Source organism: Triplophysa rosa, linkage group LG4, assembly GCF_024868665.1.
Source record: "Triplophysa rosa linkage group LG4, Trosa_1v2, whole genome shotgun sequence".
In the NCBI taxonomy this organism is placed as follows: domain Eukaryota; kingdom Metazoa; phylum Chordata; class Actinopteri; order Cypriniformes; family Nemacheilidae; genus Triplophysa; species Triplophysa rosa.
The window spans coordinates 25795100-25822198 of NC_079893.1; the positions used below are offsets into that span (position 1 = coordinate 25795100).

Here is a 27099-nt window from a genome sequence, read left to right on the forward strand (position 1 = left end):
AGACCGTATTTACATTACAATAAAACACACACGACTGTTGTGCAAATGGCAATGCAGATGGTATAATCACTGTTTTTTGCCAAAGACTTGATGCCTCTAAGTTTCTTTTAGTTTACTTTTTGGCAGATCTACTAATTTTGTCTGTCTGTGCACACACACTGCTTTCCTGTACTTTTTTAGTTTTTTTCTGTAATGTTGGACAGTGGCTACCCTATTCTTACATCACTGATAACAGCTTAGCAGCAAATCTAAATACATTCTTTAGTTAAATGTTTAACATGCTTTTTTGTGTTTAACCACTAATGACCATTATGTAGCCTACTTAATGCATTTAGTAGAACGTTTTATCATAATATTATTCATGATATTACCTATCTTTGAACTAATACTGTACATACAGAACATGCTCAAGTTATACCCCCCAAAAAGAAATGATCCTGACTCCTGAGTTTGATGTAATACCATTTAGTTTCTAATAGTGTGCCACTACCCAACAAATGAAAGCCGATTCCTTAGAATCTGAAACAGCATCACATCATCATCACAACCCTACTGGAGTCACATACCTGCTTGAACATCAAAGCCAAACAATGCTTTCAATCCAGACCCTTGTAGTGTCATATGTACAGGTGTGTGTCTAAAAATCTCCATACATGTATTGAAACTCAACATACTGCCAGGAAAAAGAGCAGACTGGAGTCATTCCACAACATGCCCATGCACGTCGCACACCTCCACATGACTATTAGAAGCTAATACCTTGTTACTTACTATACCTTCATCCAGGGTTGGGCAAAATTCAGAATTTAAAAAATTGGCTGCTTTTCAACTCATGAGTTGGAACTGAAAACAAATTTCTAGAGGACGGCATGAAATCAAAACTGAAAAATCATATTTTTTATGGACTATAGTACTGTGAGATTATCTGTGCCCTCAATTATTTTGTTTAATTCATGTGCCCTCATAATCTTGACCTACTCCCCTTTTCTTCAGCTTTAGCATGGAAGGGTGGCGATGGGAGTCCGGCACAAACTCGGATTCAAACCTGCCTCCCTTTTAAATCAACGCCCATTTTCCAACAATCCCATCAGTTCTCGTTGTTCAGTGATCTGGAGAATCTTTTTTCGCCACAAAGAACCTTTTGTGAACCAGAAAGGTTCTTCAGACGTTAAAGGTTCTTTATAGAACCAAAAAGTTCTTCTATGGCATCGAAGAACCTTTTGAAGCACATTTTTTATAATAGTGTACGTCACGATACGTTTAAGAATATGATCGTTACTTCCATTTCATGCCGACTTTAAAGCGCTAGACAGTTTAGTAGCAGTTAGCAATAGCAAGCTAGCTAATCGGAAAAGATCACACCGTCCCTTCAAAACTCTCCAAAGCCACGCCTCCTCATGTAAATTACCTCACGTCTTATTCCCCGGTGTGACAACATTACAGTTAAACACACCATTACAAAAATAAAAAACATAAACAACTTACAGTTATTGTTAGAGCTTAGCGGTTTTGCAAGCTTGTTGTTTACTTTATGTGTGAGCACCATGCATAGTAGGCCTATACAATGACTAATTGAACATTTTATTTTTCAGAGACCATTATTTTCCACAGAAGATCCTATATACACTTTAATTATAGATTACTATCAGGATGTGAAGAGATTTTCAACCAGTATAGCAATAAATGTTCATGAAAAAGCATTGCCTGCCCTAGCTTTCATATTATTACTACTGATAACGTATTTAAAAAGTTTGAAATTGAAATCACAATTCTGCATATAGGCTACTGTATGTTTGCCACCTCAAATTGAACTCAATTCGAATTCCGGCACTAAATTGGAAATTAAAAGGCTTCTAAATTCAAACCTCGTCTTCTGATCTCCCTTTGTAAAAGCTTGTCAAAGTGAAAGCCATTTTTCTTTCTTTCAGACGTCCGAAGTTGGGTCTTCTAAAAGCATAATGGTGTTCAGGAGAAGGTATGTAGAATATAATGCAGAATCAAGCGGTCATTTTCACAGGACAAACCCAGACAAGGCAATCAGGAACCAATCTTGCATCATCCGAATGGGTTTATTTCGCAATAATGACTCATGGCAATGACTTTATGGTCACGACTGTACATTATCCTACTTATTATATGCCTAGTTACCAAATAAATTGAGGTGAAATATTGATGCCAGTTAAAATGATATTATATTATTATGACACTGTGTGATTGGGTCTATAGTCAATTAAAGCATGTAGCAGTCCTACACAGTAAAATCGCCAGTGTTAAAAAGGTCAAATTAACACTCACAGTGTATATGTGTATATATAATCCACACTCTCAAAGTGTGGATTATATAAACACTGTGAGAGTTAATTTGACCCTTTTTAACACTGCCGATTTTGCTGTGTACAAATGTGTCTGACATCAGAATGCTTTAATTGACCAATCACAATCAAGCAATCCAGTGAGGCATGTTATAAGATGTAGATATTTGAATGCATCTTCTCGCTGAGTGTTAGTATGTGCTTGCCTTGTTGTGCAAGTTTTACTCCACACACAAACCCTGAGGGGTCGTGTTGCTCCTGAACCCAGAGAGGACAGCAGCCTGCTGGGGAAAAGCTAATCAAATTGAACTCTGAGTCACCTCAGGCCTGCAGGTACAGAGGGCCAATCCAACAGCTTCTTTCAGAGGGATTCACCTACAGCTTTAAATCACCAGGGGACATTACAGGAGGTTCTGGTATAGCAGGGGTCTCAGACTCATTACCTGGGGGTAACTTGACAGGTGGTTCTCTGCGGGAGGCCGGTTCAACACAGCTCTGCATGTTTAGTGGAGAAATGACTGTATTCTTTATGAACTTCAATTCAGAATGAAAGCAGTTCCACTAAGTTAATAGCAGTGTTGGGTAAGTTACTGTGAAAAAGTAATTAATTACTAGTTACTAATTACATATTCAATAATGTAATTAGATTACTGTACAAATTACTCTCCAGAAAGTATTTAATTACTTATTACTAATTACTTTCTGTATCCTACATCAACCTTGATTAGAATTGATTCAAGGACAGAAACGGCTTATTTAATTAATACAAATAAATAACTACATAAATTATTCTTATTAACTGACCAAAGTGTTACAAATGTGAGAAGGAGACATTAAAGCATACATTTTAAAGTTAGACTTATAATTTTGATCTAATTTCCACTATTGAATATATTACACAGTATTTAGTTCAATTACATCAGAAGTAACTGTAATTAAATTACAGAAAAAACAAGAGTAATCCCTTACTTTACTTTTTCAAGGGAAAGTAATTAAATTACAGTAACTGATTACTTAGTAACTAGTTACACCCAACACTGGTTAATAGAAACATGACAATATGATTTACCATATATAATATGTAATCAATTTACCATATATAACAGTAGTCAATTTATACATATAGTGTGATATTTATCCTAGATAAATAGTAATACAAATTATTGTAGTTGAACGAATAAAATTAAGATGCTTGTCAGGGTTGGAGGCATTTAAAGCGGCCCTAACACATGCGGTTTCTGCCAATCTCATATTAATCTTGAGTACGTATAGAGTAGTATTACATACTTCGTATCTTCGAAGAGTATTTAGTTTGATCACATTTATAAAAGATAGATACAGCTGTACGATTTTTTCCGAAAGCATATGGCGCGTGCGGGGGGTCCAATCGGGGGCGATCTCCAAATCCAGTGTTATATCCACCGTTTATATAACATTCATCACTCAAATGCAGTGAACAAACAAACACCTGAACTTCGCGAACGTATGCTCTCTCTCTCTCTCTCTCTCCTGCACACAACTGAAAGTGATGTCTGCGCATGCTCCTTCTCCTGCTCTCCTTGCTGCTGCGTTTGCGTGCGGTGTGCTTTTCCAGGAGAATTGTCCAATAAAGGACTAAGAAAAATTGTTACGAAACCGTTTTATATGTTCTAAAAAAACTTTCCGAAACCTGTATGATCGCTGGGGGAGTGTATCGAGCACAGAAATACTACGTAATACGCCCAACTCGTTTTTTGACAAGTTGACCATGTTAAGCATGAGAAGACAAGCACGTTTAACAGTGTAAAGAAGTCAGAATGCATGACACCGTTGCAGCACCCCTTTAACATAACATTAACTTTAAGGGGCTCTACGGCACCCCCTGGAACAAAGTCATGAATCTTGCAGCATATCTCATATGTATACTTAAAAACATAAATAAAATTAAAAAGAGTCAACGTTTAAGTGTTCAAATACAGTAAGATCTTATTTAAGCCAACAGTGTGAAGTCAGAGTGAACCAGGTCGATTTCTGAATCAAACAAAATATCAGATGATAAAAATATATATATAAATAAACATGTATATTAATTGAAATAAAATAAATATTATTATTAAATATAATATTACCAAACTAAACTAAACTTAACGAAAATTAGAAATGTTGCCGTAGCAATAAACTGAAATAAATATATGTTGAAGCACTAAAATGATTGATTAAAATGAATAAAAATCTACATTTACAGCACAAAAATATTATAATTATATTAAATATTATCATTATATTAAAGTTACTGTAACTTACAGTATATAGCGATATAAAAAGTAAAAGAACAGAAGCACATAACAAAATAGCTGAAAATCAAAATAAAAGCTAAATCAAATATTAAAACAATACAATAAAACTGAAAACTAAACTATAACTTTGCCTAAGAGATAAAAAAATGATTTCATGAGGACTTTTAAATAAAGGGTTGTGTGGTCCCCAGGGGTCAAAGTTCAGAGTTTGAGAGCTCTTATCTCAATACTTCTTTACTTCTTTTCTCTTCCACACACATACTTGTTAAAACACGATGTCTATCACAGAAAGATTGTGCTGTGGGTTCTTTTAATCAAGCTGTTTGATGCAGCCTTGTGTTTGGATGTTCTGTCATTGTGAAGTAGCCTACTGTATGCAGGTGGGGGGCCTGCCGATAAAAATAACAATGACATGATGATTCACTCCTGATAATCTCATCACAGGCTAACGTTTCAAAACTCCGCTCGACAAGACATCATTTTCAGCCTGCCAGCATCAATACATTTGCCTGCGGCTGGTCGATTGCTTTCTTTTACTAACTCTGTGGTAATATTGACTTTGAGGAGTTTAGGGACAAGGTCATTCTGTACACACGCACACAGATGCACGCTTTCACACATTCAAAATAACTCACAGCATTGCTGTGGTGAAAAATCGCTTGTTTCTGGTGGTCAGAAGCCTCACAAAAACACTTCCTCCAGGAACACATCCTCACGGTCAATCATTCAACATGCAAGATGTCTGACTAAAGAAGTGACTTTTAATGTGCGTCACAGTTTGTGGCTTTGTTTCTGTGAGCTGTTTTGCTGTCTACAGCTTTCTATCACAACATCTGAATGAACATGGAGCCACACATGTGATCTGTTCGATATGTTTGGATGCTAGCACTGAAAAGTGCACGTGTGAATTTCAGGAGAGTTTGGTGCTGGCATGTTGCTAACATGGGTAATACACTATATTAAAGGGATAGATCACAAAAACAAATGAAAATTCTGTCATCAGTTACTCACCCGCTTGTCATTTTAAACATGTATAACTTTATTTCTTCTGCGGAACAAAAAAGAAGATATTTTGAAGAATGCTTGTAACCGAACAACGGCGGTACCCATTGACTTACATAGGTTTTGTGTTCATACAATAGAAGTCGATGGGTACCGCCGTTGTTCGGTTGCAAACATTCTTTAAAATATCTTATTTTGTGTTTTGTGTTAGAAAGCAAGCCACTTTTGGTTTGAAATGTCAAGAACGTGAGTAAATGATGACATTTTTGGATGAACTATCACTTTAATCTTCAGATTGAACTATTTGTATTGTTTGCATACAGTATGTTTTTGCCATTGAAATTAGTACAATTAAAACCAAAATAATATTTAATTTATCAAATGTAAACATTATCGTCTGTGCTTTTATTCAGTGCTCAAAATGGCCACTGTCCCCAGTAGTGTATTAATAATGTATACATGTAATTCTTTAATCACACATGTGAGTCTTTCAAAGTGTTTTGTGATGCACACATCTTGACCATATAACAGCCTACGGTACATACCTGAATTTTAGTTCAGAGAGCTAATCTTGTCTGAATAGTATGAGCAAAAAATGCTGTCGACACACTGTCTCACTCTCATAGATATTATTAGCATTGCCGCATGTGCTCGTAGAAGTTGGTCTGACACCTGGTGTGTCATATTTAAGAACAACTACATTTCCTTGAAGTCTGTGCTTTAGATGTTATTAAGATATATACATGGTTTATATACAACTGGACCCATTTTAATTGTTGCATTCACCTCAGACAATTCAAATTGACCCAATCTGATCTCCGGAGTTGGATTTGTAATATTGTACATATGGCAGACAAACAATTCTTTGCCTACTAGTATGCAAGCAACTTCCTGCGCCTATAAGAGAAACAAAGTAACAAAGTCTAGTAGCCTTTTGTAATTCCGAAGCAAGCATAGCCACTACAGTCCATACACTACAGTAACCTTTATCTCAAATAATTGTACAGTTTTGCCAACAGACAACACACACGTGTGTCAAATTGGTGATGAGAATTCTTTTAAAAGAATCAAGTCCAAAAGAAACATTTCATGAGCTGGATTCCTTAGATATTAAGAAAACACTAAGCTACTTTGTACAGCGAGAGATTAGCCAACTATTGAATTTAGCTGTGACCCACTAATACAAACGTGCGCAGACAGGTGATAGCAAAAGAATTGGCGATCGGTGGGAGGAGGAGGGGAAAGGTCGATGTGAGACCACCTTAATTACATTTCAAAATGAAAAATGCATTACAAAATTGATCTGGACAAATCCCATCTTAAGAGGATTATAAAGGAAAAGGAGGGGTGTTTGTAAAATGGCCTGGGAGCTTCCCTCAAGAACGACTGTGTTCAAAGATTTGTGATGTTAGGCTGTAAAGTACCATGTCAACTTTTTAAGAAATGCTCACGGCTGGAAGGTATTCTGGTGTAGAAGATGATATTTTGAGAAATGTCTTAGTGGTTTTGTGTCCATACAATGGAAGGCAATGGGTGTCAATGTTGTTTGGTTACTGACGTTCTTCAAATATCTTCTTTTGTGTTGTGCAGAAAAAAAGAAAGCAATACAGGTTTGGAATGACATGAGGGTGAATAAATGATGAACGAATACAAACCATAAGCATTAATGAGCATGTTGGTCATTAAGTCAAAAGAATTCAGTTCACTTTGCATTCACACTACATCGAAACTTGACTTTTATTTTCTTACTGTACCATTTTCACACACCCTATACAGGATACAAGACCGCTGACTGCAGTGTGCTGTTCGGGGGCTTCTTGAATTGCCGTTTCCTTGTTATTTTTCCCACAAGCCTCGTCCCGGCGCCACGGCACTTTTAAAACTGACAGACTTCACAAGACGTTAAAAAAAGCAGCTGTCAGAGGTTGCTCCCATCTGCACGTAAAAATTCACCAGCTGCTTGATTTTAGTGAGTGCCACATTTGTCTAACAACCAGTCGGCCGAGTTCCCTCTAGTTCTGGAACCCTGCCACTCTCTACCACTATAAAATCAAGAAGCAGACATCCAAATCGCTGTTAATACTCGCTGCCGTATAAAACTCTGTGACCGTCTACAATAGCACTGTATTAACAACCTAATTCATCACTTTTCACCTCTACGCATTCACGGGGACGTTTTTTACTGGTCGTTCAGTGTTAACTACAGTGACTACGCTCGGGGGAAGTGTAAACGTTAGATAAATGACATAAAAGTGAAATGATGAAATTGGCTGCGTCGTTTTACAAAGGGGCTCATTTCGACCAAGACGTCATGCTGCATTGTAAGGCAATTTTTTTTTACATTTTAGCTCGCTTTTAAAACCTAGTTGGGCAGACTTGCAGTCTACTTCATATGTACAGTGAGCAGCAACTCTAACACCGTGTCTACACCGGACACGACTGGCAGTGATGGGAATAACGGCGGTAGTTTTTCCAGTAACGGGTAATCAAATGCATTACTGTTTCCGCCGTTACAACGCCGTTACCGACAATAAAATGCAGCGTTACTATAATTGAGCTCACTGAAGCAGTTTTCATCCGAGTGGCTCTCTCTCTCATCCGAAGGACCTGCAAAGTTTTTTTTCTCTGCTGTGTGTGCTGGGGTGTGGGACACATAACTGATTTTGAATTGTGTGTGTGTGTGTGTGTGTGTGTGTGTGTGTGTGTGTGGGAAGGGTAAACCCTACGGTATGGGGACAAAATGTCCCCACAAAGATGGCAATATCCAAAATCCTTGTCCTTGCGGGGACCCTTTTTGGTCCCCATGAGGAAACAAGCTTATAAATCATACAGAATTAACTTTTTTGAAAATCTAAAAGAGCAGACAGTTTTGTGTGATTGTTAGGTTTAGGGGTTGGGTTGGGTTAGGGGTAGGGAATATGACATACAGTTTGTACAGTATAAAAACCATTGCATCTATGGAATGTCCCCATAAAACATGGAAACCCAACATGCGTCTGTGTACGTGTGTGTGTGCGTGCGTGTGTGTGCGTGCGTGTGTGTGTGAGTGTGGTGGGAGATAACCGCATAACTGATGATGATTGGCTTAGGTAAAGTAAATTTTCATATTTTGCCAACCAGAGGCAGAGAAGGTTTTCACACAAAAACACAGTCGCACAGAGTACACCAATGCCTAGGAGTCAGAGAGCGAGGGCAAGAGCAGTTCAAATGAAGCACGTATACATCCATGCTGCTCAGTAAAACACATGACGCTACAGCCTGTGTGGGCGTTTATTTACTTTCTGACTTTATGTCACGACAATGTGAAGCAAAGCGCTCAACCTGATTTTGCCAAGTGGTTGATGTCCTCAGGGCAACATATTTTGTTGACCTAAGGACAACATTTTTATAAATAAAACCTAAACACACACCAAACCCCAACCCTAACCATAACTTACCCCTAAAATCAGAGGGAAATGATAAGTGGAAAAAAAAGGTCTAGGAGCACCTAATCCTGGTTGGAAGATTAAATTTAAAATAAACTGCAAATTTATTTCTGAAATCTGATTGGTTGATTTAAATGTTGTCCCGGGGTCAACATGATATTGCCCTAAGGAGAGCCGAAGCAAAGCACAGAGCACAGAGACTTTTTTAAATGGATGAAATGAGGCAGGGATGCTGCTGCGGGTAACACAAAACTATAACATTTACAAACGAAAGTGAAACTATCCTCGCGCTCTGCTGTCAAACAATAACTGCGAGTAATTAAATATATTCTGATTTCCATCTCCTAAAATGTAATCTCAAGTATGCACGAATTAACATTCTGCTATCATACTGGAAAGCAGTCAAAACATTAAGAGCACTTCTTGTTATTAAACTGTTTACTTTTGTAAGAAACCACAAAAAAATAAGTAGTACAGTACAGTATATGTCCAGCAGTTGTGAAGTTGGTACATGTCTTTAAGCATAATTTATTTTTAGACTTATTTGTTGACCAGTTGTGGTCTGTGCAATAAACAGTAAAAGTTCTGAACTATTCTATTGTGTTTTATCGTTCCAGTATAGTAATGATAATATTTACGATAATAATATATTGATATATAAAATATTGAATTTAATAGGTGTCTCTCACATTGACCCACAGCAACATTAAAATAGTGTAGATTAGTGTACAATGTTTTATTCAAATTATTTATTCTATTTAGTTTCCATTTCAATAATTTAACATATTTAATATTGGGGCATCCAAGTTATTTGACATATTTGACGCAATAGTTACATTCCCTGGTAATTAGTTACTTTTAAAAGGATGTAACTCCGTTACTAACTCAATTACTATTTGTGAGAAGTAACTAGTAACTATAATGAATTTCTTTTTAAAAGTAACTTGCCCAACACTGGTGCCCGGTATGACGCAAAAAGACAAAAGACATTAGAATCGCATTAGAACCCATTCTAATTTTACATTTTGTCTACACTGGATGCGGCGCGCCGGTCGCGCTCCGGTGTAGACATGGTGTAAGACAGTGGTTAAACTGAAAATGACTATTACAAGTGTCTGATTCGCCATGGCAGTAGATTATACACATTGAGTTTCTTACACAATAGATATTGATGTTAGCATGTTTCCAAGGTAACACGGTGAGTGAATAAAACATTTTCTTAATTTTTTTTTATAATCAACATCTCAGTTGTATAATAGCTACCCTGATCACACACATAAATCTATGAGACATCTGTTTGATGTCTACATCTGCAATACGTATTTTTTTTATGTTTGCTCATCTGCAATATGTCTCGGAGACGTTTCCTGTCAGATATCATACAGACATTTAAAATATGTATGAAAAATGTTTATGATTTATAATGCATGTAAAACCGTGTTGTCTAAGACATTTATCAGATGTTTTTACACAGCAGATGTATTCCAGATCTCCAGATCTTTAGCAGACATCTTACAGACATCTATTTGGATGGATTTGTCTCAATAAGATTGCTGCATTGCACTCTGGGATTGCTTTATCCTTTACGGGTGCTTATGATGCTACTTAAAACATGGCACAATACACTTAAATGAATATGAAGGAATTTTCCATATTCTTTTTTTCATCTGTATTTTGAATTAAGCTGTTTTAGCATTAAGGAAAATGTCCATAAAATTAACTGTTAATGTATTGGCAGAAAATCACAAGTACATATTCCCCATTTGCTCAGATGCCCAAAATATTGCTTATATATATGCAGGGCACAAAGTTTTGAAACACCTTTTGTTTCTTAAAAGAGTAAAAAAAATTACAATTCTCTTTGAGAGGTATTCAGAAGGCCCCTAAATATTTTTCTGTCAGGGTGAAGACAAGACTCACATTAAGTACTGCACAAATGCAATCCTTCTCATTCATGAACAAATGCCAAGCGGCTGGCAGAGAAATAAGATGGATATAAAATTATTTTACACTTACACACTTGAGCACATGCATTGCTGAGCAACCAGCGACCCCAATGCCATGTTTTTCTAGAGGAACCCTTTGAATGACAGAACATTAACATGAAATTAGCATAAACAAATGAGCGCTACGCAACAAAACAGTTCTGGCAGATGGGAATGGTGTTCATAAACGTGCATGATTTTTTTCGAGGGCTGTTGTGAAACTACAGTGTGTCGGTGGTTGGAGTGAGTAACCAATCAACACTGTTTGCGGCCCGAGACATTTTAATAATCTCTCCGTCTATCTCGCCGTGCTGGAAATACAAACACAGCCGTGAGCAAACTCTTCACTTGTCAACTCTTGGTCTAAGTTCTATTATTAAAGCCCTTTGCACCTCATTCCACCCTTAAAATACGAATAATCGGAGAAGAACATAGCGCAGGGGTGGCGGGGAGGCAAAGATGGCTTTTCATTGGGATTGACAGGACGGTTTTATCAGCGCGCAGCACCTGCGCGAGGGTCAGAGCAGGAAAACCACACACAAGCAAAGCCGATCTGGGCAGTCACAGCTGCTGTAATTGGTTTCATTGACCCTTCTCTGATCGGAGCTCTTTGATTCTGAAGGATCTCTGACAGGTTGGGTCAGATATTACTTCAGCTGGCTCAGATGCCATCGGGGGCCATAGCTAATCTGCGGGGAGAACAGACACACACACACGCTTCCATTCAAATACCTGCTGTTTAGAATAAATCTATGTCAGGTAGAGACAGACTACTAAATTTTTAGTATTGTATACATTTTCAAGCGTTCATCGTATATGTCTTGAAAGTACAAAAAAATATATATTGTAGCAGGGTGGAAGGATAACTCGACAAGGAGAGTTCGGTAAACAATCCCAGAAGGGTGGATTTATTCACACAAAACCAGCAAACGTGAAAACCCAAGAAAAAGTCCCAGTGGTGGCCGGCTTCCTCTCGGTGTGGTGTTCTCTAGTGTGGCCCCGGTGGGCCGTTAACGTATGGGGCCGGAACGAAGGCGTTGGCCGCTAACGTATGGGGCCGTAATGGATGCGTTTGCCGCTAACGTATGGGGCCGTAACGGAGGCGTTGGCCGCTTACACGGACGTATTATAAAAGTGAATGCACGCAACGCGAATGCAAAACACACGTATACATGCACAACCATCCCCCCCCCGACCCCCCATCGACAGATTCGGTGGAGGGCCGATGCGGGCCGATTTTTCTTCCCAGTCCAGCCCTGTGTCACACAGTACTTTATCACGGTAAATAACCGTATCCTATCCGCAGTGTCACATTCTGTATTCAGCTGGCTGCTTCTCATATGACATTCTCCGCTTGAACGCATAAAATGGAAGCAACAACTTCAGACATGCAGAAATGAAAACGGTCCTCATGGGGGAGGAAAGCTATGACACACGGGTCACTTCTTAATGTAGGTGAGAGAGAGGAAACGTCCTGGCCGGAATATGAAGGATTACCTGTCAGGTCTGAAGGAAACTCACTGCAGTCTGTGTGCATGATTCTCTCTCTGTACTCTTGCAGAAACAAGCGCATTACTTGTAAAGAGCCTTTGAATGTGACGGTTAACAAAGCTCAGTAATGCGAAAAGGAATGTTTTGTGTTCATTTTATACTTATGAAAAATGCACTGCAGATCGCTTTACTAGGGGTGTAACGGTACGTGTATTCGTACCGAACCGTCACAGGCAACATTCCAACATTCCAAATATAGTCATCATTCCTATGCCCTACTCCTTCGAAGGGCAAATCCCTCGAAGTTTAGACTTTGGAGTGAACAAGGCATTTGCGTCCATAATGTAGACGTTTGGAATGCACTTGGCAAAGTAAGCGACATAATTTGATTTCCTCATTATCTTCAGCTGGCATGTTCCTGTGACAATGCAACATTTTGTCCGTCAGCAGATGTCACTGTTTTAATGGCAAAACTTAAGCATAAAACCTGTTTGCAAATAATAATAATCAATACATTTTATATTTTGAAGTTTTATATATATTAGTGTTTATATATTGTATAGCATATTTTAAAAACTTTTTAAAATATAAAATGTATTGTTCATTTGCAAACAGTTAGGTTTTATGCTTAAGTTATGCCATTAAAACAGCTGAACGGACACAATGCTTCGTTGTCACAGGAACATGCCAGCTGAAGATAATGAGGAAATTAGGTCGCTATTTTATCAGTTAAGGTCTTTGCACATACAGTCCGAAATTTTCGTATGCGTTTTTTCGTATTTGGCTCTTGTTTGTACGGTATCTCTGAATTGTTAAAAAAGGCCACTCAAAATGCTTGACGGATGCGAAAAACGCAGAAAATCGAAGCCGGTCCGAATTTTTTTATGACGGACGAAAGTATCGGATACAGAAAATACAGAAAATATCCTGTAATCAACGAAGAGTGTCAGAAAACGCACATTTCCTTTTCCTGTACTAGATAAGCAGGTGAAAATAGCCATTATGATTCTTACACACAAGTGGTGTGTAAATTTCTTCCCTGAAGAGAATGCTGGAAAGGTCTTCAGGTGGATCCTATTAGATTACAGGCCGACAGCAGAGGGGATGCTGGGATTGAACTGCAGGTGGTTGCCCTTGCTCATGATGGATGCTGTTGCTGTCTGCTTCTGTGTAACTGATCCCAGAACAGTGCTCATGAGTCTGGAAAATATGTAAGTGAACTGACCAGAAAATCAAGAGATTGAAGTATTTCTTTAAGCACATTGCTGTCTAGAAGCGACTGAAACAATACTGAGATATCATGATTCATCTCTCTTACAGGGTATTGTGTTACTTTCTTCTATCAGGATGCAGTTGAGTGAAATATCATTAATGCAAAATCACAACAGAACACCAAGCCTGTGTGTAATGCTGTGAATGTCTACAAACGTGAACGTGGCGACGTGTTGCTCCACATCCTGCTTGTTTCATCTTTATCATCCAGTTTCTTTATCTCCGTGTACAGCTTTGATCTATGCTTCTCACTGGATTAAAGATGTCTTGTCCTTCGGGGCATAAATGAGTATGAGGATCAGCCTCCCTCTTTATCTGGCATTATGATGACATCATTTTCAAAAAGAATGATGAAATATAATCTGTGAAAGATTGGATTTTGTATGTTTGTGCTGCTCGTAAAGGATCAGATCAGGTTCATTTGAAGCGTGCAGGATGAACTTTAGAATTATGTTATTAGAGATGATGTTAGTGATGAACAAAACAAAAGCTGTCGTTTATAACATCTTAAAATTAAGACAGCCTCACACGGTTGTCTTAAATCTCAAAAGGTAAGATGTTTAACAAAAACATTTATTTGGTTGTTTCACATGTGACGTGTATTGTATTGAGCCAGAATCATAATTTTGACGTTTACTTGCCATTAACGAATATTTATTTCGATATAATAATGATAAGGTATAGCTCCCTTACTTTAAATTTCATTATTAAAATGGAGTGCTTTTTACATTATTCTGGGACAAAGGGACTCGAAACGGAGAGGGTCACAAGTATTATGCCTTAGTAACACACAAATAGTATTATAATAAGTATATTTCTTAACGCTTGCTAGCTAATAAAACAAATTAGCTAACATGCAATCGTAAATGCCGTTTAACACATCACATGCTAATATATATAGGCTATATAAGAATACGATGTGCTTGTTACACACATAAAGTTTATTGTATAGATAAACATATACAGTTACCACACGAGCAAGCGAGTGTAATCATATTATTTTCTTACGACAAAAAATAAGTTGTTCTTAAGAAATATTTGAGAACGTTTATAAGAAATGTTTAAGAATCACACTTACAAACATTCTTACGAACGTCGTATATTTTGTCTTAAGAACAGTTTTGTGAATCCGGCCCCAGTTTAGAAAGACTAAAGCCCATTGCACATTGAGTCCGAAATTTGCGTCCGAAATTTCCGCACGTTAAAAAATAAATACGACCTCACGTTATGTCAATCACATTTACACACTGCCTCCGATATTTTCGTCCGTCATAAAAAAATTCGGAACGTGTTCGATTTTATGCGTTTTTCGCATCCGTCAAGCATTTTGAGTGGCCTTTTTTAACAATTCAGAGACACCGTACAAACGAGAGCCAAATACGAAAAAACGCATACGAAAATTTCGGACTGTATGTGCAAAGACCTTAACTGATAAAGTATGAAACTCTTCCAGTATCTGGTACTGTAGCTCCTCTTAGCTCAACCTGAAATAATCTATTGCTTGATTAGCTGCGTAATTTCCTGCGACAATTATGACATGTTGTCTAGTTCACTGGACTACAGATAATTACTTTCTCCTGACAGCAACTTGTAGCTCGACCATTAGTTTGCCATTCAAAGTGCTGCTTAAATCCGGTATATAAGTGCTATGAGATATGAGAAATCTTATCTGCATTCTCTCTCTCATATTTCTGGACTCTTTACTGTGCATTGCAGTGTAATATTTTGTATAGTTCACCTAATTTGCTTCATTATTCAATACATCATGTCTCACACTATTAAATCCTGACCTATCATAACGTGACCTCCAGTCGTGAGTCAGGGGTATGAGATAATACCATAGAGCTGTGGATTTCACCATAGAGGTCACAGGTAACAACAACAGCTAAATGCAGATATAAAATACATATTATATGTAAGGATTAGAAAATAATTAGAAGTAAATTCTGGCATCTGTCTACCATTTTATTGCTAGCTAAATTCTGTGAAAGCCAACATGAATTAAATGCATTACATGCATCAGAATAAAAAACATGAACATTATAAAAATCAAGACTACATTATATTAACCCACTCTACATAATATTACTGTATAATCCAGACTGTGTTATATTATTAACATTATAATATAACGCAAAGTACCAGAATTATTGGCTTTTCGGAGTATGAGACCATTGATATTCATTTGACCATAGGCGGATTGGCCATCTGGCAATTCTGGCAAATACCAGAGGGGCTGCGGACCATTTTTTAAAATGTGGGCCGGTCAGATTTTTAAAAAGATATATAAATAAATTGCTTTTACAGGCTGACAGCGCATAGTTTTCCTAGTGGGCTGTTGCTCAATGTGAGCCGGCCCACTGTGGGGATATAAAGAAATAATAACAATAATCATTTTCTTTTGCTCACTTGTTACTAGCTGTTGTAATTTCATTGTCACAGTGGTTTAATGCAACAGCGGTAACAAGCGCTCCTCAACGTCAAATGACCAAACAAATTAAATAAAGACCGGTTCACAGAATTCCAGCCAATCAAATTACAGAGACCAAGCAGAATACATCCAATCAAACTAAAGAAGACAGAACTTTCAGCCAATCAAATTGAAGGAGGCAGAACTAACTGGCGGTATTAACATGCGCAAACTCCAGTGCGGTGATTCAGTTTTAGTGATGACCGTGTAGTGAGATGTAACATTACAAAGCCAACGGTTTTACAATAAAATTGTTAAATGGTAGGATTCAGAGATGCAAACTACTTAACTTTTGTGAGTTTTGCTTTTGAAAACTGGTTTGTTTATGTGACAAAATGGTTTTTGTAAGTTTATAGCATATAAGGCATAAGATAAGACTGTGTGTATATGGTCCATTTTATTAGCATGGAAGAATTCAATAGACTGTTGAACTACAGTATCATCAGGTAATGAAATTACTTTTCATTTTTCTGTCAAATTTGTATTTAATGTACAGTTTTAAAAAGCTTACAAGTAAGCTACTTACTTATTAAGCCCAAAGAGTGAATGTTTTCTCTCCTCTCTTCTCGGTTTATAAATCTAAAACGCTAACTTTTTAAGACTTGTATAATGTTCATTTTGGAATTTATAGCTGATGTTAAACAATATTTGTTAGCAAAGTCTAGTCACACCATGTCATGGTCAGTTTGAATACATTACCTTATATTACATTGACACGTTTAGGCAGGCTTTTGTGTCATTTTGGTTTCTATTTGTTGCTTAGACTGTACTGGCCTTTACTGTTTAATGTTTTATTGACTTTGCAAGGTGGCATGAAAGGTCTTTAAAAACATTTACATTTATGAATTATAGAGAATGGTTTGTGCATGAGTGCTTTGGTGTGTTATGTTATTTTACGAGCTATGTTTTATGGTACGATCCTGCCAAAGAAGTCCAGGGCCACTTTTTAGTCCCCATCCACCCCTGCATTTGGCATAAAAAAAAAACTCAAACAACACAGACTATAAATCTCACATCTGCTGTTGTTTATGCACCTCATCATATGTAATGGTCAATACTAAGGTCATTGTTGTTGCAAATTCAAATTCCATGCAAATTCTGTGTCATGCAGCAAATCCGCTTTTCACGTGCACAGAGATACAAACACAGCTGCTAGAAAATCAAACTTTGAAATGTGCCATGAAATTTTTCCACAATTTTAATAAAGAATGATGAGCAGGCATGTCTCACGTTCAAAAATTAATGTCTGTACTTTCAAAAACATGGAAACCTGGATACTTCATTCATGTTTAATACTCCACAGCGAGGTCCATTTCAGTTTCCAAGCGAAATCAAACATGTCCAACTGAGATCTTTTGATCTTCAGATAAGCCACTATATATAGACAGCAATCTCTTGAGTAAACTCAAAGAAGAACCAGACCTGACAGCAAGTTCTGACTTTAGTCCCCCACCGGGGGTTCAGAAATGTACCCTAGTGTACACAAGTGATGTATTTTTAGAATTTTAAGTTCATGGGAATGTTGTGCTCTTGTAAAGGGCACTGTAGGTTAATCCCTGTACTTTAGGTTAGGGTTGTGTATATTTAATGTATAATATTAAATATAATTTTTCTTTAAACATATATATTCAGTCTGTATAAATGACCCTCTTGAAAAGATAAACAGGGAATACTGGTAATTTTACTTCATTTTCAATAATATCTCTTAAAGGAATAGTTCACCTTCAAAATGAAAATTCTGTCATTATTTACTCACCCTCTTGTCATTTCAAACCTGTATGACTTTCTTTTTTCTGTAGAATGCAAAAGATGTTGAAAAAGAAATAGAAACAAAAGAATAGAATAGAAAAATGTTGGTAACAGAATACCGTTGGTCCCCATTGACTTTTATTGGTTTTGTGTCCATTCAATAGAAGTCATGTCTTTCTTAGGGCTTTCCCATAATGCATTGCAAAAGATAGGTGAGTCAATACACCCATAAAAATGTCCATAAATAACCAACAAATACAACAAAGTAAATACTGAAAGGCAGCTATTGTAAAGTCTAGGATGCTGATTTTTTGCATTTTTCTAGGCACTGATCTATTTTTCTAGGCACATCGGCGCCGCATCGAGATGGAAATAGTTCAACTTCAGGTCATTTGAAGAGAGAAAGCTTCTTGACTTACCTTCGGCTCGCGGTTATCCTTCACATCGTATACGCTGAGCTTGATGACCGATTCACTGTAAACGGGCCAATCGGCTGGGAAACTCACCCCAGCAGGAAACAGAGGATCTCTTGTTGCCTGCAAAGAGGAAAAGGACAGTCAGTGTTTGAGGGCTATAAATGAGTCAACAGCCGTCTGTAAACACGCCACCGGTGTGGGCCCTCTCTGCCTCATGCTTCTACAGATGGAAACAGGGCTGTATTGAGTGCCACATTCAACTATTTGCTTACTGTAAACTCAATTAATATTCATAAAATATGCGGTCACCATTTCATGTTGAATGACTTCTAAGTTAAAGACTGAAGTTCAGGTGAGAATGCCTCAGATCAGAGCTCCTCTGGCTTTGCTGTGAAAGTCTTGCAGTTTCATCTATAAGTAAAAACTTATTTATAAGTGCGTGCAGCACGAAGTTTCAGATGGCCAGTTGAGATAAAACTCGCCCTGCATGAAAGAACGGGTTGTGGTTCTCACTGCTTATGTTGTTGTGGTGTCTGTTGTGCTGATCTCAGATCTGTTCCTGGGAAGGAAACTTGTAATCACGCCTCTATTTACACGCTGGTATTTCCTCAGGTTGTGGCCGATGCTCTGGGGCGTGTCTGGAACGCGGCCCCTCGAGATGGGGGGCGAGACAGATAGCGAATACAGATTGGTGACATAAGCTCATTAACACAGAGAGAAGTCCAGTATAAAGTCTGAGACTGGTACAGCTGAAAACTCACTTCTTTCGAGAACAGTTAACTGAATCTTACACATTAAAAAAAACTCTTTTGACTACTGTATATCTCTCTTTGCTTAAATTATGTGTATTGGCTTATACTATCTGAATCTTATGTCTGAAACTTTGTACTGGCACTTCTCGTGACTTGCCTTATTAAGATGAATAGCTTGTTGTGCTTTAAATAAAAACATCGCCTAAATGAATAAATGTGAATACATTCATGGTCTATCTGTTTATTATTTAGTGCCGCATTTCCACCACGGGAACTTTCCCCAGGAACTCGGGACTTTGGGGCAGTACTCGGTGTGTTTCCACGGCAGGAACCATGATCAAAACAAAGTTCTCTGTAAATGTGTCATTGTGTAATTTCGATGGAAATGCGCCATAAGCTAGAGCTTCCTAAAAGTCAGAGGGCTAAGACCTCCCAAAAGCTTCAAGGCCCCCATATTCTTTTTGTCATGGCTCTGCTTCCTTAGTCATGGTTTTCTTGGTCCTGTAGCAGAGCCATGGCAAAGTCTTTGGTTATGTGTGGAGAGAAACATATTATTGTCCGTTTGACAGTAATATACGTTCTCTCCAGTGTCTTGTCATTGGCCCCATTCCTCTCGTTTCCTCGTTATCCTTCCCTAAGTGTTTGATTACCCACACCTGCCCCGTGTCGTTATCCCTCGTTTGTCTCTCCCTATTTATACCCTCATGTTTCTTTGTCTTGTGCTGTTGGATTGTACTGTGTCTTCATTTTAGTCTGTTGTTTCGTCCGGCATATCAATTTTGCCATTTGTTCCGTCTGCTGGCTTCCTTGGTGGGTTAGGATAGTTTTGTTTAGTTGAGTTTTTTCAGTGTTTATTCATTTTATTGTCAGTTATCTTCGTATTATTTATCCTGTTTTTGTTTTGCCCATCGTGGTTCTTGTTTTGATTTTATTATTAAATAAACGATAAAAGGGGGCTTCTGTCACGGTCCCACCGTCTTGTTTATGAAATTCTAGTCGTGTGGTGGGATCGGGGCAGAGTCCTTGGGTTTTATGTGGGAAGACCATGAGATGTTTATACCTCTCATGTGTTTTTCCAGTGTCTCGTCTCTGTTCCCGCCATCTCGTTTCCTCGTTATCCTTCCCTAAGTGTTTGATTACCCACACCTGCCCTGTGTCGTTATCCCTCGTTTGTCTTCCCTTTAAATACCCTCTTGTTTCTTTGTCTTGTGCTGTTGGATTGTACTGTGTATTATGTATGTGCGTGTATTGCGGTGTCCTGGATTTTGTTAGTGTTCATGTTCCTGTGCTTACCCGTGTTCCTGTTCGTGTTTGTGAGTTTTGTGCCTTTTATGATTTTAGACGTTTGGTCGTGTCTTTGAGTTTGGTTTATTTGTCTTGTTTTCATTTGGCCCCCTCGTGGGAAGTCTCTTGTTTTAGTTATAATTCTTAGTTTCGTTTTTCCCCCATCGAGGGTGTTTTGTGTTGTGTTTTTTGAATAAAGTCTTGTTGTTAACCCCTTCACTGCCTGCCTGCGCTTGGGTTCTCTCTTCCACCACGCTCTGGTCGTGACTCTTTTTTACTGACTTGGTATTTTAAAATACATGAATAGAATACAGCCTGTATTTTTTAAATATTTACTTAATTTCTATTATATATTTATTATAATATCTATAGTATATTGCATGTATCTACATGTAATACTATCGGAGTTGACAAGCACGTTTTTAAGTGTCTTTGGTCCTGCAAACTAACAGAATTTCGATTTGTTAAAAAAATAGTTAATGTCATTCCAAACCAGAAAGCCATCAAGCCATAATGAAGCATTTCAAGGCCAATAAAACCAAAGTAATATAAAGAAAGATAATTAATACAAAAAATAAATAAGAAATAAAGTATGAGGATACAAAATGAAATGAGGGCGAGTGAACAATGGCGAAATTGATTTCCGTCCGAAAGACAGACACCTCCCCAAGAGAGCTTCAAGTATTTTACAAGTATGCATCATTTATCAGTTACACAGAGCCAGATTGATTTCATAAGCTGCTTAATTAAAGAACCAGCAGGGAATGGGGGCTAAAAGGCCTTACAGCAGACCCCCGGTCAGGTCATGAGAATCTTGCCAAGGTTACAAGCTCAGCCATTAAAAACCTTTACGGGCTACAACAGCACACTTACCTTATCCTCCATCCCTGGATGTTCAGCAGTGGTGGAGCCGAGCTAAAACAAGTGACCAGCACAAATCCAAAGGTGCACAATCACAAGGTCAATACCATCTGCGGCAATAAATCAGTGTAGCGACGCAGGGGAGCGCTGAAAATTCTTCTGCTGTGTGGGTAATGGTCAGTCCTCAGGGCTAATGGCCCCGTTTCAAAAAGCTGGGTTTATTTAGCGCGTGTGTGTGTGGTATATGCAGGAGTGGGAGGGTGAGGGTAATTTAGACATGTCCCAAAGTGGCCAATTTGTTCTGTAATGCGCTGCCATGCTGGGCAGTTCCAGGCACACTCATATTTTAACTCCAACTGGCCATTCAATAGGAACGCAATACAAAAAGCACAGTGTAAAGAGATGATTTTGGCCAGAAACACTATGCAGACACACACACTTACAGAACACATCAGCATCCAGCAAGAGCTCTTCAGTCTCAGCCACTGGACCATGCAGGTCGCCCAATTAGACCAGTACCAAACCAACACTGGTATTACACCAATGCTGGTATAATCTAACTTTTCTGCAGGGTACAAACACACACATAGCTTTATAAACATATAACCAATAAAGGCATTTTACGGAGCAGCAGGATCGTGACGTCAAATCCTGTGGACTGGCCCCTCTTCAGCACCGATAAGCATTTTTAGAATGGGACTTTCCAGCAGATTAAAGGAGATGAATTCCATTCATCTGCGGTTTTTAACCTGGGATAACGCATATACATTTGATCATCTAGCAGAGGATCTTATTTAAAGCGACTTGGAAATGAGGCAAACAATAGAAGCAATCACATCAACAAAAGGGCAATAAAGTTCAAGTACACTAAATACTGGTCTCAGTTTGCTTTACACAGTACACACAGCTAAAAACTTGTTTTTATTTGGAAAGGATGGGAACAGCAACAGAAATTAAATGTTAGTATTATTGGGCCAGGTGTTGATGAAAAAGGTGTTTTAGGCGTTTAAGGGGTATTTTCAGGGGTAAAATCTAAGTGTTAAATTGTGTCAGCTTTTGTAGACTTCACTACCTGAGCTCAAAACCATACTGCATGCTAGACAAAATCACTGTTTTGGTCTGATTTACCATGTGAAACACTACATTTTGTTGTCATTTAATGTATTTACATTTACGCATTTGGCAGACGCTTTTATCCAAAGCGACTTACATTGCATTATACTACACATTTTTGTTTCTAAGTATGTGCAATCCCTGGGATCGTACCCATGACCTTGGCATTGCTAACGCCATGCTCTAACCTCTGAGCTACAGGAAAGCTAATAAAATTCATAAAATTTAAATTCATGAGATAATAATTGATGATCCATGTTATGTTTCAAATGGGCACCTTGTGTGTTTTAATGGAAATAATGAGTAACAATGTCACAAATGTGCTTCTTTGAATAGTGACCTATAAATACGCAAATATACATACACTGTAAACTGAGAAGAGTTATTAAAGTACTACTTCAGCTCTCGTGAAATAAATATTGTAATATTTATATTATTTGTGATTCTGTCTGTTTAGAATCATTAAAGTATAGCCAGAAATTAAAAATAAGTGATGTATTTATCACTGTAAATGAAAGAATAGGATCGATTTCGAGATACAATACTCACATTTTCATTTAAAAATTGAACGTAATGTTTTTTATTTTATCGACGTTTTATTATATGTATTAGCATTTATTCCTTTAATTTGTTATATTTATTAGTGTAGGTTTTATTATTGTGCACAAAAAACACCGGATGTTGGCTTTCCTAAACACTTCAATTTTGACATGACATTACTCAGTCAATTACAAAGATATCACGATTATATTTTCACAGAATATTCTTTACCTTATGTAGAAAACAGTAAATACAAAATACAAAAACGTACGATTACTAGACAAAAAAGAAAATACTTAAGCCCCGCCCCTAAACCTAATGTCACTGGTGCAAAAGCAAATCGTACTAAAATGTAAAAATGACATTCACACGAATTAGCCAACATTAACCACATCATAAATCGTTACATTTTTGCAGTGATATTGTGTTAGTAAATCAACTACATGACATTTCAACGAATTCAACAACGCTTCATTAATCTACATCACATTGTTCTCTATCTTCAGCTCCATTCAATGACCAACACATTTAAACCACCAGAGAGCCGAGGGGGTTGTCTTTCAGAATCAGCATGCAGGATCTCAGACCAGCTGTTCCCAAGCAAGACCTCCAATGGGAAACATAAGAATTTGCCAGGACGAACGACTGACTACCTAACTGCCTTCAACATGTTCTCTCACACACACGCTACATGAGATTACATGTGTATTAACAGAAGAGGCTGAGAAAAAGCTGCAGTCTCCGAGTACACCACCTGTCTATATTAAACAACAAAAGTGGGCCAACTCTCTTCAGAGCGCACAGCCCACACCTGCTGCTATTTTAGACAACTGCAATTCCAGGGATTCACAACATATATACCATCTCCTGCTCTATGCCTGAGGAGCACCAGGGATATACACCGCACAGCTTCTTCTATTCGCTTTCATAATTGGTTTATCTTCAGAGATGATCGGATGCATTTGAGGAACATCTCTCATCATTTATAAATGCAACAGCTGCTGGAAGAGGCCAGACAAAATAACAAGATTCCCTGAGGCCGTGCTTCAAGGAATGATGCACCCCAAAATTAACATTTAGAAGATTGAAGGTAAAACAACAGCATAGATTTGAATCAACGTGAGGGTGTTTTTTTTGGAGGAGGATAATACTGTTCCCTAAAAAGTATAAATAAAACATAAAATATTAAGAGTTATTAGTAAATATTACATTAGTAAGCCTAGTAAAAATACATTAAAATATACTACCGGTCAAAAGTTTAGGATCACTTATTCAAATTTTTCCATAGTTTAGAATAATATAAAACCCATCAAAACCATGAAATAACACAAATGTAGCGGCATGTGGGAATTATGTTGTGACTAAAAGCATCCAAAATAAATGAACTATGTTATATTTTAGCATCTTTAAAGTAGCCACCCTAGAATCGTACACTTTTCATTTTACCATCCAGCTTCTTAAGGTCTCAACCTGGGACGAATACTAAAGGAATTTCCATCCATGCTGGACTCTTATTGACTGCTTTTTGTTTATTATTTGGTCCAAATAATCCATTAAAAAAATTATATAAAAATTTGGTTTTCTAATAAAAAATGTATATGTTGACACAATATCACAAAAGTGATTTCAAACATTGAAACACACACCTTCAGATTAATCGTTTTTAATAAGATCGTGAGAAACATTTTTTTCAAGTGATCCTAAACATTTGACTGGTAGTATATGTTTTAACATTATTACACAAAATTATCTAAAATTTTAATTTAGACATACCCTCAGCCTCCAACAACATGATATGAAGTCCATTGCACCTTTAGTCCAGAGTTCAGTGAGTTTTTAACCAAAAGTGCCAACATTCAGAACCTTCCATTACTACTTTCACACTGTTTAGCAACATATAGACATAGATTTTAGCATGTGCGTTGCTGCTGAACTACAAATACTATATACAGTAGTCTGTGTGGATTTCAAATACCTCTTTCCTCCAGCAAATCAAATTTGAAGGGGAAATAGAGTTCTCTTTGTGTACTCGTGTGGGGCCAACAGTAGTCCAGAGAGAGAGAGAGAGAAATTAAGACACCCCTCCAGTTTCGCCTTGAGAGAGAGACAGAGAGAGAGAGAGAGAGAGAGAGAGAGAGAGAGAGAGAGAGAGAGAGACATCCATGTGCCACTGGAGGGTGTGTCAGGGTGTGAGATATGGGCAAAAGGAACAGCCAGCTGTTGCCCTCAATAATGCTCTCGGGAGAATTGTCAGCAGAAACTTTCTTCCCTCTCACAATAAATAATGTGTGTGTTTGTATTTTAAAGCAGGCATAGGGTGTGGATAATGAGCAGTTTGTTTAGGGATTGTGTGGTATACTGTATGTGGGGACACATACAGGCCCACTTTACAAATAGCATGATGGTTTCGTCTGTGATTCCATAAACAATGACGCCCAACTTTCATGTGTACAGTTACAGTATGTACTCGACAGCTGTGGAAAAATTAAGACACCCCTCCAGTTTTGCCTTGAATCAGCACTTTTGTGTGTTTTGTGGAAATTTCAGTCTAGTATCTGCTGAATTTCAACAAAAACAAACCTCAGGAATGACAGAAAGTCAGCGAACAGCAACATGAAAGACAATGCAAAGACGCATGAAAGTTGTATTGTTTAAAAATGAATATGAGCTTGTTTTCTTTGCATTATTCATGATCTGCAAACATCTTTTCGATATTTTTTTTACCTTACTCCCGTATTCATTTTACGCAAATAAATGCAACAAAAAACATTTTTATTTGGAGTTTGGGAAAAATGTTGTCACTAGTTCAGAGATGAAAACTAAAATCACAATTTCACTTTTAATTTTAACACATACAGTACCTACATGGTACTACACATACGTGGTAAGTTTTTCCACGGCTGTGAATGAATACATTTAATTAAATGTAAGATAGAAAATTACTCCTTTGCTTTTTATTCTAATATAATTAAAATGTATTCAAAATTTTGCATTTATGTTGCAAAGTTGTGCATGGAGTGTAAATTCAAGTTCAGCTTTTATCATTTTAAATGTTTATATATATATATTACTTTTCAGAATTCTGAATTTAAAGAGGCTTTGCAAAAATTACACAAAACACATGTACAAGAGTCGGAGCTCAGGAGAATGGCTACAAAATATTACTGCTCAGAAGTTCCAACTAATATTAATACCTAATAAAACTTCTTTAATAAAAACTTCTTTTTTGGTTGAATTAAAACCTTATTCCTCGATATCGCTTGTTTGCCAAATAATTTTGTTCAATAAATACCAAGTGTTTTTTTATCCATTTTGTATCAAATACCTCATATTTTGACGGTTTAATCAAACCTGAGGGTGCAATGATACAAATATACTACTGAATACAATAAAATAATATAATATAATTTTATAATTAAATTTTGAAACAAAATTCTGACACTGGTCCAGCACAACCATTTGCACCAACATGAAGTTTCCTGTCCTTGACCTCTAACCAACAAGTGAAAACTGTGAACTTGAAAGCAATGGCAGTTTTAACCACAGATCCGTAGATAAAGAGAAAGTGTACAATATTGACCAAGATTCACTCCCCAAAAGGAGGGAAACCCTTTAAATGCAGTGAGGGGTTTGTTTGTATCCACAGGAAGTATCTCAGGAGGAAACAGGAACTCTGGCTGGAGGCATGGAACTAGGTGTCTGGAGCTGATGCATTGAGAAGTGTCTCTTTTTTTTAATTACAGCTGAATTTCTGTCAGCACCCGTTTTAATGAGGCTTTCAGCCTTCTCTCCTGGTTTCCTCTAGCAGGAAAAGCCAGTCAGCTCTGGTGCTATAGAGTCAACAAGAGGAAGAGGGATTTCTCTTTCATTTCCTTCCCGCTTCTCTNAGAGAGAGAGAGAGAGAGAGAGAGAGAGAGAGAGAGAGAGAAATTAAGACACCCCTCCAGTTTCGCCTTGAGAGAGAGACAGAGAGAGAGAGAGAATCAGAGAAAGAGAGAGTCAGAAGAGAGAGAGAGAGAAAGAGGAGAGAGAGAGAGAGAGAGAGAGAGAGACATCCATGTGCCACTGGAGGGTGTGTCAGGGTGTGAGATATGGGCAAAAGGAACAGCCAGCTGTTGCCCTCAATAATGCTCTCGGGAGAATTGTCAGCA

At 37.6% G+C, this 27099-nt stretch overlaps 1 protein-coding gene across 9 annotated transcripts in view; it reads right to left on the reverse strand.

Annotated features, from left to right (window-relative positions):
* Positions 1–24799, reverse strand: part of inpp4b (inositol polyphosphate-4-phosphatase type II B) — a 129332-nt gene extending 104533 nt beyond the window's left edge. For 2 of the 9 annotated variants that reach the window (XM_057331263.1, XM_057331267.1), the window contains exons 1-2: positions 24722–24769; positions 18402–18518 (exon numbers count right to left, since the gene is read on the reverse strand). In XM_057331263.1, coding sequence (XP_057187246.1) covers positions 18402–18518; positions 24722–24754 — 150 coding nt within the window. In that variant the 5' untranslated portion in view covers positions 24755–24769. Of the gene's footprint in view, positions 1–566; positions 692–18401; positions 18519–21307; positions 21475–24721 lie in introns of those variants that run through there. The other 7 variants (XR_008962781.1, XM_057331266.1, XM_057331261.1 and 4 more) reach the window with 7 other exon arrangements.
* Between the last annotated feature and the right edge of the window lie 2300 nt (positions 24800–27099).